We start from the raw sequence: 15539 nt of genomic DNA on the forward strand, positions 1-15539 counted from the left end.
TGAAATGTTCGGCAGCGGTGCTGGTCGCCCACCACGGAGCCCAACAAGGGAACGTGACTTTGTCACGCTAACCATACAGCGCTACTATAACCCCATGACATCTAATCAAGGCTGATTATAACCACAGGATTAACCCTTGCCGCCTGAGGGGGAAAAAAGGAAGTTCAGGAAAAGAATAGGTGACAGGACAGGGATGGAAAGGTGACAGAAAAGAGAAAGGAGAGAGAGGAAGGATAGGAAAAGGAGACTAGCTGATTTCCCCAGGGCGGGTCAGTCCTGGGGTGCCGTCTGCAAGAAGCAGGGGCCGAAGTTGCGTGTTGTTTCAGCTGAGGGGCCGTAAAGGTCCACAAACAACCTCAGCGTCAACTCAGCAACCAGGATTCCCTTTTCCTTGGACACGGCTAAGCCACGCACAGCTGGGGCGTGGGTGGGTCCAACCCACATGGGCTCGGGGTCCACGGTGTCGCCACTACCGTCACCTTCAACTCACAAGGTGCCCCTGCGGGCTTATTACTATATGGACATAGCGAGTGGGTTCCGACGGCTGGATGGAGGAGACACTTCAGGGCGCAGCACTCACAGTGCACGAGTACGTGAAGACCTGTGGACTCAATTGCGCGCCACAGAAGTCGGAACTCCTCGTAATCCGACCAGGGAAGCCCCGCAAGCAGCCCCCACCAGACATCCACATCCAAATTGACGGCACCAAAGTCAAGCCGACAGACACATGTAGAATCCTCGGTCTTCTAATACAAGACAATGGCAAAGCACACGCCGCTGCCGACAAGATCAAGACCAGCGCGGAGAAAATCCTAGCCATGCTGAGAAGGGTTTCAACTAGAAACAGAGGACTGAAGGAAGACGACGCCCTCAGACTCGTGCAGGCATTCATTACACCCAGGATAACATATTCGGCCCCGTATCTCAATCTCAACAAGACGCAAAAAAACACACTCGATACCGTCATCAGAAGGGCCACCAAGCAAGCCCTCGGCCTACCCATCTATTCGTCGACCCAGCGCCTTCAAGCCATGGGGCACACAACACACTCGACGAACTCATAGAAACCCACCTGTATAACCAGCGACTCCACCTGAGCCAGAAAAATCATGGCCGCGCGGTGCTGCATAAGATAGGGTGGCGCAAGGAGAGAGCAACAATCAAGAGGTCCATCCCAACTGAATGGATGACGACAATCACCACCAAGCCCTTACCCCGGAACATGACGCCGGGGAAAAATGATGGAAGGAGAGAAGCCAGAGCTCAGGCGATTAATTCCAAAATGCAGCGGATTGAGGGAGTCCAATACGTGGATGCGTCCCTCGTCAAGGACAGCAGCAAAGCAGCAGCGGTGGTAACCGACGGGGAACGGTTGATAAACAGCACTGCAGTCAACACCAGAGAGTCAGCGACAGCAGAGGAAGTGGCCATAGCCCTGGCGCTCGTCCAACCGGGTGCCAGGGTACGCATATTTGGGCTATGTACGCATATATTTGGGCTATGAGGTAATCATTAACACAATGCATCATCGTGCGGTGCGAGAACACTAGAAATGCACTGCTGTTTACAAGGTAGGCCCGCACTCCCAAGTAAACTACACTTGCGTTCCAAAGTAAACAGCTCTCATTCGTCGTCGACACTGGATCCCGTTCCGACTTATTCACCGGGTGGCATTGATGCGTTCAGATACGTTTAAGAAAAGGTAACAGGAAGAACAGCACGCATATAATCGCGTCGAAACGTCGGCAGTAGTGCGCATACAAGCCCAGCACTGGCGGCGGCTTGTGGCCCCCCTACAATGGGTAATACAGACCCTGCTAATCGTCGCAAAAATCTGCGAAATAACCCCAGTACAGTATTACGGCTCAGGTGCGTCATCAGTGTAACAATTGAAACAGTGCAACAAGCAGCCGAGGCTTGTGTTGTTCCCCAGAAGCGGGAACGTTTCCCGATGTGTAAAATGTCTACACATGTTAACGTTTTCGCTCGAAAACTCTTGCACAGAAGTGCAAAAAATTTTGCCGAATCCGAGTATCCAGCGTCCCCAAACTGGAATTTTGCCTAATTGGTTGCAATTGCCGCACTGGGCGGCAGGTGCCTCTGCTGAGGGGCAATTTCACCACCAACACGCATGGTGGGGTCTTTAACGTGCACTGCAGGCACCGAGCACACGGGCACGCATGCATTGACCCAGTGATGGGTGAATTTCGCCCTTGCCGCAGCCGGGTGGCCGGTCCCCGATTTCGCGCCCAGCGGCTGTGCACGCCATGCAGCCACTGGGCCGCTGCGGCTCGGGGAGGGCGTCCCCTGGGAGAGGGGGCTAGCAGATCCCCCTATTCTCCAGCTGGCAATTCCGGGCCGCACACCACAGGCAGGGTTCTAGCCGCTGCCACGTGGTGGAGCGGAATGCGCGCCCCTCCTTGCTGTGACCCCGCAGGCAGCAAGCCCGGCTGTCACAGGGACGTCCCCGTTAGAACATTGTTCTAGGCGCCTTATCAGAGTAACAAAACAAGTGCGGAGGAGAGACAGGAACAAGCCGCTCTAGCGGCATACCACACATCCAACCACGCATGCAGGGAGGGATATCCCGATCGGTGTCCTCGGTATCCTGCTTTCCGATGGGTCGCCAGGCAGGGAGAGATGTACAAGTGGCGACACAGGCTCGACGACGTGAAGAAGTGATGTCACTTACTTCCGGTTGAATTCATTTGCCCTTTTAACCAGTGAACTACCGTATTTATACGATTGTAAGTCGACCCGAATGTAGGTCGACCCCCAAAAGTTGCATCTTTCTCTATCTCTCTCTCTCTCTCTCTCAAAAAAAAAAAAAGTGCCGCCTAGAAAGTCATATCACAAAGAAAAGCTCTTCGGCAACCCACACAGCGGCTCTACCATCAATGATCGATGGTCCCACAAGAGCTGTGCGCTCGGGCTCTGCGTTGGTGAAGTGACTAGAATAGAATTAAGTCGAGCTCTGGCGGCGGCAGCGCAAGTCGCAGCAAAAGAAGCAAGAGAGGACGTCGTCTGCCCCAACGGGCACCAGAACATTCTCGTAATAACCACCCCCCGGCGGGAGAACGCTGACCGTTATGCGGCAGTCGAGCGCATCGACGTCAGCGGAACTGCATATGAGGTCAGTACATACGAGGCCGCACCGTATGGAATCGTTAAAGGCGTGATTCGGGGCATTCCTCTCAAGGACACGGCCATGGACATCCAAGAGCAAGTCGTGCAGGACTATAACCCCACGGCATTACAAGCAAATCGCATCGGGCGATCTCGATCGGTGGTCATCGCGTTTGCCGGAAAGAAAGTCCCAAGATATGTCAGGTACGGCAATCTCCTCACGGAGTGCACATTATACAGAAAGCAGATTGAAGCATGTCAAGCCTCCGGCCGGTTGGGGCATAGAATGGACGTATGCCCAGACCCTAACAACAAAATCTGTCGAGGGTGCGGAACCGCCAAGCCCACCGACGTTCACGCGTGTGAGCCCAAGTGCGGCCTTTGCGGCAGCAGCCACATCACGGCGGACAGAACGTGCAAAGCGCGTTTCAAGACTCCTTTCGTCGTCCGGCAATGCCAGTGGGAAAGAAAGCACCAGAGACGACAAGAACGAGGACGAAGCCGCCAGCGTAGAGGTCCTGCAGGCGGACCCCAACGAAGCGACGGTTTGAGATCAAGGGCGCCGACAAGGAGCGCCGACGGTCGCCGGTGCAGCCACTCCCGATCGCAATCACGGGTGCGCGGCGGCAGCAGCGGCCGGCAGGGGCGCTCCTGCTCAAAGATTGCGCAGAGCGGCAACCGCTGCTGCGAGACGGTGGGGAGAGGGGCATCCGCCAGGCGGAGCAGTTCGAGGCGGCGGAGCGAGCTCAAGGACGGCGAGGCGTCGGCACGGGAACTGCGTTCGAGGTCATGGGGACGACCTGGAGAACAAGGATCAGCAGCCAAAAAGGTGGGCTGGGCCAGTGGGTCTCCCAAATCACTCGATTCGGAGTCCCCCCCCCCCCCCCCCCCCCCCACCCCCTCAACCTTTCCTCCCCCTCCTCTCAGACTACAACTAAGGAAAGTGCAGAAATTGCGGAGCTTAAGAAGATCATTGCAAAGCAGAACGCACAGATATTAGAACAGAACGCCCAAATTAAGGGGCTCATGAGAAAAATAGATCAATTAGTTCCTAAGGCATACGAGGGGACGATAAACGACCAGGCAGACATAAACGGAGCGGCGGATGTCCCGCTGAAAATGCACCGTACGAGGTCACCCCCTCCGACTCCTAGCAAAACACAGGCACCGCAGAAGCAGGAGGCTAAAGCATAGAGGCTGAAGAAGCACAGACTAGCGAAACGTCTACGCAGCCACCTGTTGAGGAACAGAAGGAACTAACGTATGGTGAAACGATCATTCTAGCGGCGCTGAAACGCATGGAAGATCGACTTAACACGTTAGAGACTAAACACGTGAAGTATGCGGCACGAGTGGCGGCCATCGAGGTCAGAATGAAATCCACATCGCTAAAGAAGGAACGAACGAGTAGGATCAAGGAGGCCATCTCAAAGAGAAGGGGACGGCTAGAGACATCTGCTAACGAGGGACAATGGCCCCAAGTAAAAATAGGACTAAGAAAATGGGCCGCAAAGAGCCCACGACCATTTTTCAATGGAACTGCAGAGGAATTAGATTCAAAGACACGGAATTGGCACTTTACATGAATCAGGTTGAAACTAGGCCGGCCATTCTTGCGTTACAAGAGACAAGGGGAGTCCCAAAAGTTCCGGGATACGTTACGTACACCGACCCAACCAAAATGGGTACGGCGATCCTAGTGGAGAATCGCATAGCAGCTACTCAACACCTTACTGCACAGGGAGGGTGTGAGCACACGCTGGTAGAAATACACGCAAAGGAAATTGGCAGCAAAAGCAATATTTTCGTCATGAGCGTCTACTGCAGACCATCGCAAAGACAATATGAACTCGATCGAGTTGTGATGGACGTGAAGAAATAGGCCGGGAACAGGCCACTCTTGATTTTGGGCAATTTCAACGCGCCACGCACCCTATCGGGATACAAATTTCAATCCAAAAGGGGAAAGGCTTTGGTCAAGACTATGGAAGACCTGGACGTTTCTCTACTCAATGATCCCGGAGTACCCACAAGAAGAGGCAACAGCGTCTCCAGAGATGCAACACCAGATCTGTCATGGCTGAGCGGAACGCTAGATATCTCGTGGAAGTGTGAGGATGAAGATTTGGGCTCTGACCACACCATCATCACACTTACCATACGGGGCCCAGACTTCCGCGCCAAGCTGGGAACAGCTCGCATAACGCACTGGGATAAGATGCGTGCATACACACAACAAGACGGCGAAGGCGCGGACGAAGGGGAGCCTCAAGATACCTCGTACAAGACATGGGCCAATAAGCAGAAGAAGATCCTCAACAAATTCACCCAAGAAATTGCAACTACAACGAAGGTACCTTTCGTCGACAGCAGGCTCGCTCACATGTGGGCGGCCCGGCATTCGCTCACGAAGCGCTGGAAGAGGCAAAGGCGGAACAGGAAGCCCGCGCGTCGCACAGCCGAGCTTAACAACGAAATTTCGGAGTACGTGGCTAAGCTCAGCAAAGAGAACTGGCTGCAGGTATGCGACGGCCTTCAGGGGCAGTTGTCCGTGAGCAAGACATGGAAACTGCTGAGGCACCTCATAGACCCCGTAGGCAGCAAGACAGCAAACAACCGGTTGCTGACGAAGGTTTTAAACACGTACGACGGAGACGGCGACCGGCTTATGACGGCCCTAGAAGACCACTATCTTCAAACGGAGCGAGGGCACCACCCGACCCCGCGAGAGTACACAGGACCCAGCAATGAAGACCTGGACAGGCCGTTCACGATCTCCGAGTTGTAGACAGCAATTGACCAGAGCAACATGAAAAGCGCTCCGGGGGGAGACGCCATCACCTACAGGTTTCTCGCCAACATGAGTGGTAGGATGGCACAGTCCCTGCTCGAACACATAAATAAGGCTTGGGAAACCTCACACCTCCCGCCGGAGTGGAAAGAGGCTGAGGTGCGATTCATTCCCAAACCAAGCAAGGCCCCCGCGATCGAAAACATGAGGCCAATATCGCTGACCTCCTGTGTTGGCAAGGTGATGGAGCGTATGGTTCTACGTTGCCTTCAGGAACACCTTGACATCACCGACCAACTTCCGAAGACGATTTTCGGGTTCCGAAAGCATCTATCAACACAGGACGTCACGCTACAACTTCAAGAGCTGGTAATCAAAAGAGCTACGCGAAACAGCCCCAGGGCAATCCTCACCCTAGACCTCAAAGGGGCATTCGACAATGTTACTCATGCTAGTATACTCACTAACCTCAATGAGACGATGTGCGGCAGCGCATTTTTGGATATGTCAAAGACTTTCTGTCCTCCCGTAAAGCACAAATCTCAGTGGGTGAAGAGCGATCGGAGCCCATTGAATTGGGGGAGCGGGGAACCCCACAGAGAGCAGTGTTATCACCACTCCTGTTCAATCTGGCCTTACTGCCACTGCCACGTTTGCTAGACCAAATCGAGGGAATCGGACACGCGTTCCACGCAGACGATATTACTATATGGACATAGCGAGTGAGTTCCGACGGCTGGATGGAGGAGACACTGCAGGGCGCAGCACTCACAGTGCACGAGTACGTGAAGACCTGTGGACTCAATTGCGCGCCACAGAAGTCGGAACTCCTCGTAATCCGACCAGGGAAGCCCCGCAAGCAGCCCCCCCCAGACATCCACATCCAAATTGACGGCACCAAAGTCAAGCTGACAGACACATGTAGAATCCTCGGTCTTCTAATACAGGACAATGGCAAAGCACACGCCGCTGCCGACAAGATCAAGACCAGCGCGGAGAAGATCCTAGCCAAGCTGAGAAGGGTTTCAACTAGAAACAGAGGACTGAAGGAAGACGACGCCCTCAGACTCGTGCAGGCATTCATTACACCCAGGATGACATATTCGGCCCCGTATCTCAACCTCAACAAGACGCAAAAAAGCACACTCGATACCATCATCAGAAAGGCCACCAAGCAAGCCCTTGGCCTACCCATCTATTCGTCGACCTAGCGCCTTCAAGCCATGGGGGCACACAACACACTCGACGAACTCATAGAAACCCACCTGTATAACCAGCGACTCCACCTGAGCCAGACAAATCATGGCCGCGCGGTGCTGGATAAGATAGGGTGGCGCAAGGAGAGAGCAACAATCAAGAGGTCCATCCCAACTGAATGGATGACGACAATCACCACCAAGCCCTTACCCCGGAACATGACGCCGGGGAAAAATGATGGCAGGAGAGAAGCCAGAGCTCAGGCGATTAATTCCAAAATGCAGCGGATTGAGGGAGTCCTATACGTGGAAGCGTCCCTCGTCAAGGGCAGCAGCAAAGCAGCAGCGGTGGTAACCGACGGGGAACGGTTGATAAACAGCACTGCAGTCAACACCAGAGAGTCAGCGACAGCAGAGGAAGTGGCCATAGCCCTGGCGCTCGTCCAACCGGGTGCCAGGGTGGTGGTCACCGACTCCAAAAGAGCATACGGCGGCTACAGGAAAGGGGTGATCTCCTCAGAGGCAGCCGCGATATTAACGAAGAACAGGGCGCCGGAGCGAGCCGTAGAGCTCGTATGGGTGCCTGCCCACACACAGGTAGCCGACAACATCATAGCCGATTATCATGCCCCAGCGATGACCCTCCGGGCAGGGCAGGACACCGACACCACCAACCCGGTGCTCACGTACAGAGAGATTACCTCCGAGTATAGGGAGGATCGGCGCACCTTCCCCGAGCCACACCGCACCCTGAGCAGGGATAAACAAACAATCATCAGGAGCTATCAGGCGGGTTCACTTACACACCCAGTCCTGATGAATAAATTCTACCCAGAAACCGAAGAGGACACTTGTCCATTTTGCAGAAATAGCATAGGCACTCTCGCACACATCCTCACGGAGTGCAATTCACTCAAGTCCCCTTATACCCCCCAGCCCCCCTCCACCCTCCACTACCCCACCCCATGAGCGATGGGAGACCTTACAGCTCCGCCCTGCCGATCCTGCTCGCGCTGGCCACCAGGGGCCAGGAGCTGCTGGCCGTACATGGGTCCAGAAACCAGGGAACCACCCAGTCCAACGGACGCCGTCATTTTATTTGAGCTCAATAAATGCCTTCTTCTACTACTCCCTTCCTCCCCCTATTTGCTGCACTACCAGAATAGAAAGCTCACCTACCGCATAAATGTAATCGCCATTTGGCAAGGCACAAATATAAACACGTTGCCGAGCAGACCTAGAAGTAACTGCTCGCATCGGGAGCATGGAGCATGAGCATCGTATTTCAACACTTGTGAGCTAGGACGTACCGATTCGAGGCATCGTAAGTACACATATAATTGGGCTATGAGGTAATCATTAACACAATGCATCAGCGCGCGGTGCGAGAACACTAGAAATGCGCTGCTGTTTACAAGGTAGGCCCGCACTCCCAAGTAAACTACACTTGCGTTCCAAAGTAAACAGCTCTCATTCGTCGTCGACACTGGATCCCGTTCCGACTTATTCACCTGGTGGCATTGATGCGTTCAGATACGTTTAAGAAAAGGTAACAGGAAGAACAGCACGCACACAATCGCGTCGGAACGTCGGCAGTGGTGCGCATACAAGCCCAGCACTGGCGGCGGCTTGTGACCCCCCTACAATGGGTAATACAGACCCCGCTAATCGTCGCAAAAATCTGCGAAATAACCCCAGTACAGTATTACGGCTCAGGTGCATCATCAGTGTAACAATTGAAACAGTGCAACAAGCAGCCGAGGCTTGTGTTGTTCCCAGGAACCGGGAACGTTTCCCGATGTGTAAAATTTCTACACATGTTAACGTTATCGCTCGAAAACTCTTGCACAGAAGTGCAAAAAATTTTGCCGAATCCGAGTATCCAGCGTCCCCAAACTGGAATTTTGCCTAATTGGTTGCAATTGCCGCACTGGGCGGCAGGTGCCTCTGCTGAGGGGCAATTTCACCACCAACACGCATGGTGGGGTCTTTAACGTGCACTGCAGGCACCGAGCACACGGGCGCGCATGCATTGACCCAGTGATGGGTGAATTTTGCCCTTGCCGCAGCCGGGTGGCCGGTCCCCGATTTCGCGCCCAGCGGCTGTGCACGCCATGCAGCCACTGGGCCGCTGCGGCTCGGGGGGGGCGTCCCCTGGGAGAGGGGGCTAGCAAGTCCCCCTGTTCTCCAGCTGGCAATTCAGGGCCGCACACCACAGGCAGGGTTCTAGCCGCTGCCACGTGGTGGAGCGGAATGCGCGCCCCTCCTTGCTGTGACCCTGCAGGCAGCGAGCCCGGCTGTCACAGGGACGTCCCCGTTAGAACATTGTTCTAGGCGCCTTATCAGAGTAACAAAACAAGTGCGGAGGAGAGACACGAACAAGCCGCTCTAGCGGCATACCACACATCCAACCACGCATGCAGGGAGGGATATCCCGATCGGTGTCCTCGGTATCCTGCTTTCCGATGGGTCGCCAGGCAGGGAGAGGAGATGTACAAGTGGCGACACAGGTTCGACGACATGAAGAAGTGATGTCACTTACTTCCGGTTGAATTCATTTGCCCTTTTAACCAGTGAACTACCGTATTTACACGATTGTAAGTCGACCCGAATGTAGGTCGACCCCCAAAAGTTGCATCTTTCTCTCTCTTTCTCTCAAAAAAAAAAAAAAAGTGCCACCTAGAAAGTCGTGTCACAAAGAAAAGCTCTTCTGGCAACCCACACAGCGGCTCTACCATCAATGATCGATGCTCCCACAAGAGCCGTGCGCTCGCGGTATGCGTGGTAGATGCTTAAAAACAAAAGCTTTTGTATAAGCACCCAGAATAAGCCATGTTGTTTAATTTGGGCTACGTCAGTGCCGCTCATTGAATCAAGGGATTTGCTAATACTCATTTTGTTTATTAGGTATACTCATAATGGTAGGTATAGTAGTAGGTATAATAGTAGGCTTATTAGGTATACTCATTTTGTTCATTATTTATTATTTGTTTTGTTTGTACTCGTTTTGTTTATTTTGGTCAATTTGTTTATTTTGTTCTGAAAAAAAAAAAAAAATGAAGCAAACAGTGCAGAACTTCCAAAAGTACCCTGCAGTTGCAGAGGAAAGTGCCGGGCCTGACGCGCTGCCTGCGCCGATCTGCGCAGAAGCCATCGCCAATGAGGTAGGCCTAACGGCTCCACCAGCCAGCGGAAATGCGTCAGAAAGCGGTCGGAAAGCGACACAGTGATGCTGCAACTGGAAGATGTGCTGCAGAGAGAGGTGTTTGCCCGAGAACAGTTGAAAGCGCTCTCTTTAACTCCTGCAACTGAACGGAAATCAAACATGGTCACTAGCGCCGACAACGCTCCTCCCGGCCCACCTGACGAGAGCAGCTTCGTGATTGCAAGTTTGGACTGCGTCAACGTGTTGCTGTCGGCTGTGAAGTGCAGAGTTTGCGGTGACAGCGTGACATTTAGAACAGGCGAGCGGGCGTATGGCCTTTCCATAAAGATGGTAATCGCGTGTGCGACGTGCGGTGATATTGCCTCGGAGTGGAGCTCTCCTCGCGTGAAGAGAGATAAGAAGGTGAATACGTTTGTCGTGAACGTTCTCGCCGCAGGAGCGATGCAGACGACAGGAAATCGCCAAACCGCACTGAACGATGTATTCGCTACAATGAACACTCCTCAACGCGGGCTGCACACCAAAACCTGGCAAGGCTACGTGAAAGAGAAGCTTTCGCCCACTGCGACTCGTGCTGCAAACAACGTGATGGCGCAAGTGCGCGGTCAGTAAGAGAGCTGTACGACGACCTGCAACTGGGGAACCCCGGTAACATTTCTGTTACGTACGACGAGTCGTGGATGACGCGAGGCCACTCGCCTCACATCGGCGACGGCGTGGTCATCGAACTCTTACCGGGATTAGACCGCCGTCGACAATCTGCTTCTGCACGCAAGCACAAGTTAGCTAACAGCATGCAGCGAGCTTTTAAGAAGCGCCACTCCGGTGCCTCCAGTCAAACAGATTATGTGCCTGGTGGCTACTGACCCGTTACCAGTGTAAATACACTGCAATTTTGTTGTTGTTCTCACTGAAAACAAGTCTGCTGATTCTTTCCTCATTTTCTCAAAACACTAATTCTGGCCTTTTTGCGAACTTGCGGAAGAGTAATCTCAACTCTCAGGGCACACACAACAATAATTTTTGCTGTACTATGGAGCAGAATGTGCAAAGCTCACAATGGTAGGAGCAGAATTTCTATTATATGTGTCAAAAAAAAAAAATTATTTCGCTCAGAACTGTGTCTCATGGTAGCCAAGTTTTGAACGACCAATTTAAAACTGCCATAAAATCACTACTTGTGGCCTGATCAAAAAAGTACTCCTACCATTGTGTTCCTTGAACTTTCTAGTCCCTTTAAGGGTGCAGAATGCAACATTCAGTTAGTTAGGCTTTTTTCTACTGATTACGCAAAAAATCACTGGTTAATGTTAATTATAGTGGAAACTGATTGGCACAGAAACAAAATAAGTGCATATCTGAGATCAGCACAGCAAACTACACCCGGGAGCCAATTTCCATTGCAGTTGGTGAAAAAACAAAGAAAATTTGTTTAAGACCAGTGTCCCCCCTTAAGAATGCGATCGCAGCTTTGAAACCTCCAGAATTTCTTCGTCCGAGATAGGCGGAGCAAGTGAACAGCAGCCCTCCTACCCTCTGAAGTTGAACAACTGCATTTTTAGAGGACACAGAACTGGTTTTTAAAAGTGCGATTTTGAATCGGTGCACTCCGTGAGGTATCTGCCAGAAATCCGCTATGTATAAAAATGGCCCGTCAGAAAATCCACTAGACTAGTTTTTCCCCCGTCAGAACAAAATGAAATCCGCCAGATTTAGCGAAAAATCCGCTAAATTGGCATCACTGATAACCGCGCCATCGAAAGTCCTTGCGTCAAGAAAGCGATCGGCGCTCACAAACGTGCGTCCAAAACAACTGCGCATTTGGGTGTAAACTCAATTGAAAGGTCTGGAATGAAACTTCTGGCTCGACCATTCACTTGGGTAGCAGCGCGCGAGAGGCGAGCCGGATATAAACCAATGTGATTGCTCCTCTACTACCCAGTCGTGTTTCATTCTGTTCACCTTCATCCCCCTATTTGCGGCACTACCGAATAGAAAGCTCACCTACGACATAAACATAATCGCCCTTTGACCAGGCACAAATATAAACATGTTGTCAAGCAGATCTAGCAGTAACTGCTCGCATCGCGAGCATGGAGCATGAGCATTGTCTTTCAACACTTGCGAGCTAGGACGTACCGCTTCGAGGTATCGTAAGTACGCATATATTTGGGCTATGAGGTAATCATTAACACAATGCATCATCGTGCGGTCCGAGAACAATAGAAATGCGCTGCTGTTTACAAGGTAGGCCCGCACTCCCAAGTAAACTACACTTGCGTTCCAAATTAAACAGCTCTCATTCGTCATCGACACTGGATCCCGTTCCGACTTATTCACCTGGTGGCATTGAAGCGTTCAGATACATTTAAGAAAAGGTAACATAATCGCGTCGAAACGTCAGCAGTAGTACGCATACAAGCCCAGCACTGGCGGCGGCTTGTGACCCCCCTACAATGGGTAATACAGACCCTGCTAATCGTCGCAAAAATCTGCGAAATAACCCCAGTACAGTATTGCGGCTCAGGTGCGTCATCAGTGTAACAATTGAAACAGTGCAACAAGCAGCCGAGGCTTGTGTTGTTCCCAGGAACCGGGAACGTTTCCCGATGTGTAAAATGTCTACACATGTTAACGTTATCGCTCGAAAACTCTTGCACAGAAGTGCAAAAAATTTTGCCGAATCCGAGTATCCAGCGTCCCCAAACTGGAATTTTGCCTAATTGGTTGCAATTGCCGCACTGGGCGGCAGGTGCCTCTGCTGAGGGGCAATTTCACCACCAACACGCATGGTGGGGTCTTTAACGTGCACTGCAGGCACCGAGCACACGGGCGCGCATGCATTGACCCAGTGATGGGTGAATTTTGCCCTTGCCACAGCCGGGTGGCCGGTCCCCGATTTCGCGCCCAGCGGCTGTGCACGCCATGCAGCCACTGGGCCGCTGCGGCTCGGGGGGGGGCGTCCCCTGGGAGAGGGGGCTAGCAAATCCCCCTATTGTCCTGCTGGCAATTCAGGGCCGCACACCACGGGCAGGGTTCTCACCGCTGCCACGTGGTGGAGCGGAATGCGCGCCCCTCCTTGCTGTGACCCCGCAGGCAACGAGCCCGGCTGTCACAGGGACGTCCCCGTTAGAACACTGTTCTAGGCGCCTTATCAGAGTAACAAAACAAGTGCCGAGGAGAGACAGGAACAAGCCGCTCTAGCGGCATACCACACATCCAACCACGCATGCAGGGAGGGATATCCCGATTGGTGTCCTCGGTATCCTGCTTTCCGATGGGTCGCCAGGCAGGGAGAGGAGATGTACAAGTGGCGACACAGGTTCGACGACATGAAGAAGTGATGTCACTTACTTCCGGTTGAATTCATTTGCCCTTTTAACTCGTGAACTACCGCATTTACATGATTGTAAGTCGACCCGAATGTAGGTCGACCCCCAAAAGTTGCCCAAAAGTTGCATCTTTCTCTCTCTCTCTCTATCAAAAAAAAAAAAAAAAGAAAGTGCCGCCTAGAAAGTCGTATCACAAAGGAAAGCTCTTCGGCAACCCACACAGCGGCTCTACCATCAATGATCGATGCTCCCACAAGAGCTGTGAGCTCGGGCTCTGCGTTAGTGAAGTGATTAGAGTAGAATTAAGTCGAGCTCTGGCGGCGGCAGCCCAAGTCGCAGCAAAAGAAGCAAGAGAGGACGTCGTCTGCCCCAACTCGTAGCAATAAACTCGTAGCAATAAAAAACAGCCGTACACTGGCTACGCAGGAATTTATGGAAAGAGATGCAAAGACGAAGCCTGGGGAGAAAAAAACGCACCTTTGACAGCCGGCAGGCCAGCGGCAAACCGGAGCAGCCGAGTGGCCGTCTGCATCTGGACGGCCACTTCGAACTGGCCGCACAGGGCCAGGCCAAAGTCGAGCACGTGGGATGTCGAGTGCTGCACAGAGGGAAAGCACCGAGGTAGACTCGAGGGCAGTCTCAACACAGGCGTCCACAGCAACCGAAACGCTTTCTCGCAAAGGCAGAAGGTGGCTGCACACTGGCAACTATGACCTAGCAGCTTCCGATTGAAAACTTCGGGAGTTCTGCGACTGGATAAAATAGTTTCAGGATTGAACGTGGCCCCTCCCACACACTAACAACCCCGCCCATCTTGAAATTGAAGAGGAAAATGACTGTAAAGCCTGCTTACCTAACCCTTTATGACTTCCAAATACAAGCACAACTTGTATTTATTGATTTATTTATACACTACCTACATTTCCCTTACAGATATTTGTTGTAGAGAGAACGCGCAATGGAATGAGCAATACACTTGGCAAAAGTGTTTTGTCTGGGTGTCCTAGTCGAATTCGTGCTAATTCAAAATGTTCAAGAACACACTTGGCATATCAGTGAAAAGTTTGCTGATAGAACACTACAAATGGAATAACAAATTGACAATTTACACTGTCAGAATTAAGGCATCACATCGATGTAGGACGCCTCTCCATCTGCACGTTCCTCGGAAAAGATCGTCATCATTCCCAGCACAGACGCTCGCAGATTTTCCCGTTACTCAAGTTACCCAAATTACACAATTTTCAAACGATTCCCGTCAGGTTGCACTCCTGCTTCAAAACAGCCCGAGAAGGTCGCTCCACAAAGCGCGGCGCCCACCTCATCGGTGGCGGCCATCTTGGCGACGTGGTGTTCGGCCATCTGCGCGGCCAGCACCCAGAGGTGGTGTGCGGCACCCAGCGTGGTGGCCAGCTTGGCAAACAGGGGCAGCCGCCGGTGCTCGGGGATATCCGGGAAGGCTCCCACAAACACCCGCGTCACAGACGCCACCGCGCTCTCCAGCGAAGAGACTCCCTCCGCCGACTCCTGTGACTCTTTTTTCTCGCCCGCACACGCCTGCAACAGAGAGAGGAATGACGTCAAAAAGATGGGCTCTACAGAAACAGCCCTCTCTGCTCCAGGTTGGTGTACAAGTTTCCAATCACTTGGCGCAAGGGCGTTGGTTGATAATAAAAATCCCCCAGGGCATTTGAAGGAGTATTGACACAAAATTTTGAAGGCGAGACAACTTCGCAGATAGATTGGTGTGAACTCACATAAATCATGTGCAAATTATCAGCGGCAAATACAGCCTGGAAATACATATTAAAAATCAATTTTAAAGTGCGCGAAACGCAACCGAGCAGCCAGCGGGGGACGTCACGCAATCAACATTCCTAAAATGCGTGCAGGTGCTACAAACGCGCCACGAACGCAGAAGCTTTTCA

At 52.4% G+C, this 15539-nt stretch overlaps 1 protein-coding gene across 1 annotated transcript in view; it reads right to left on the reverse strand.

The window, feature by feature from the left end:
* LOC144158903 (HEAT repeat-containing protein 1-like) overlaps nucleotides 1-15539 on the reverse strand; it is a 165482-nt gene that overhangs the window by 78603 nt on the left and 71340 nt on the right. The window contains exons 26-27 of the mRNA XM_077690090.1: nucleotides 14932-15168; nucleotides 14089-14209 (exon numbers count right to left, since the gene is read on the reverse strand). Of these exons, the coding sequence (XP_077546216.1) occupies nucleotides 14089-14209; nucleotides 14932-15168 (358 nt within the window). The remainder of the gene's footprint in view (nucleotides 1-14088; nucleotides 14210-14931; nucleotides 15169-15539) is intronic.

Source organism: Haemaphysalis longicornis, unplaced genomic scaffold (genome assembly GCF_048455015.1).
Source record: "Haemaphysalis longicornis isolate Haplotype H1 unplaced genomic scaffold, Haemaphysalis longicornis Haplotype H1 scaffold_10, whole genome shotgun sequence".
Classification (NCBI taxonomy): domain Eukaryota; kingdom Metazoa; phylum Arthropoda; class Arachnida; order Ixodida; family Ixodidae; genus Haemaphysalis; species Haemaphysalis longicornis.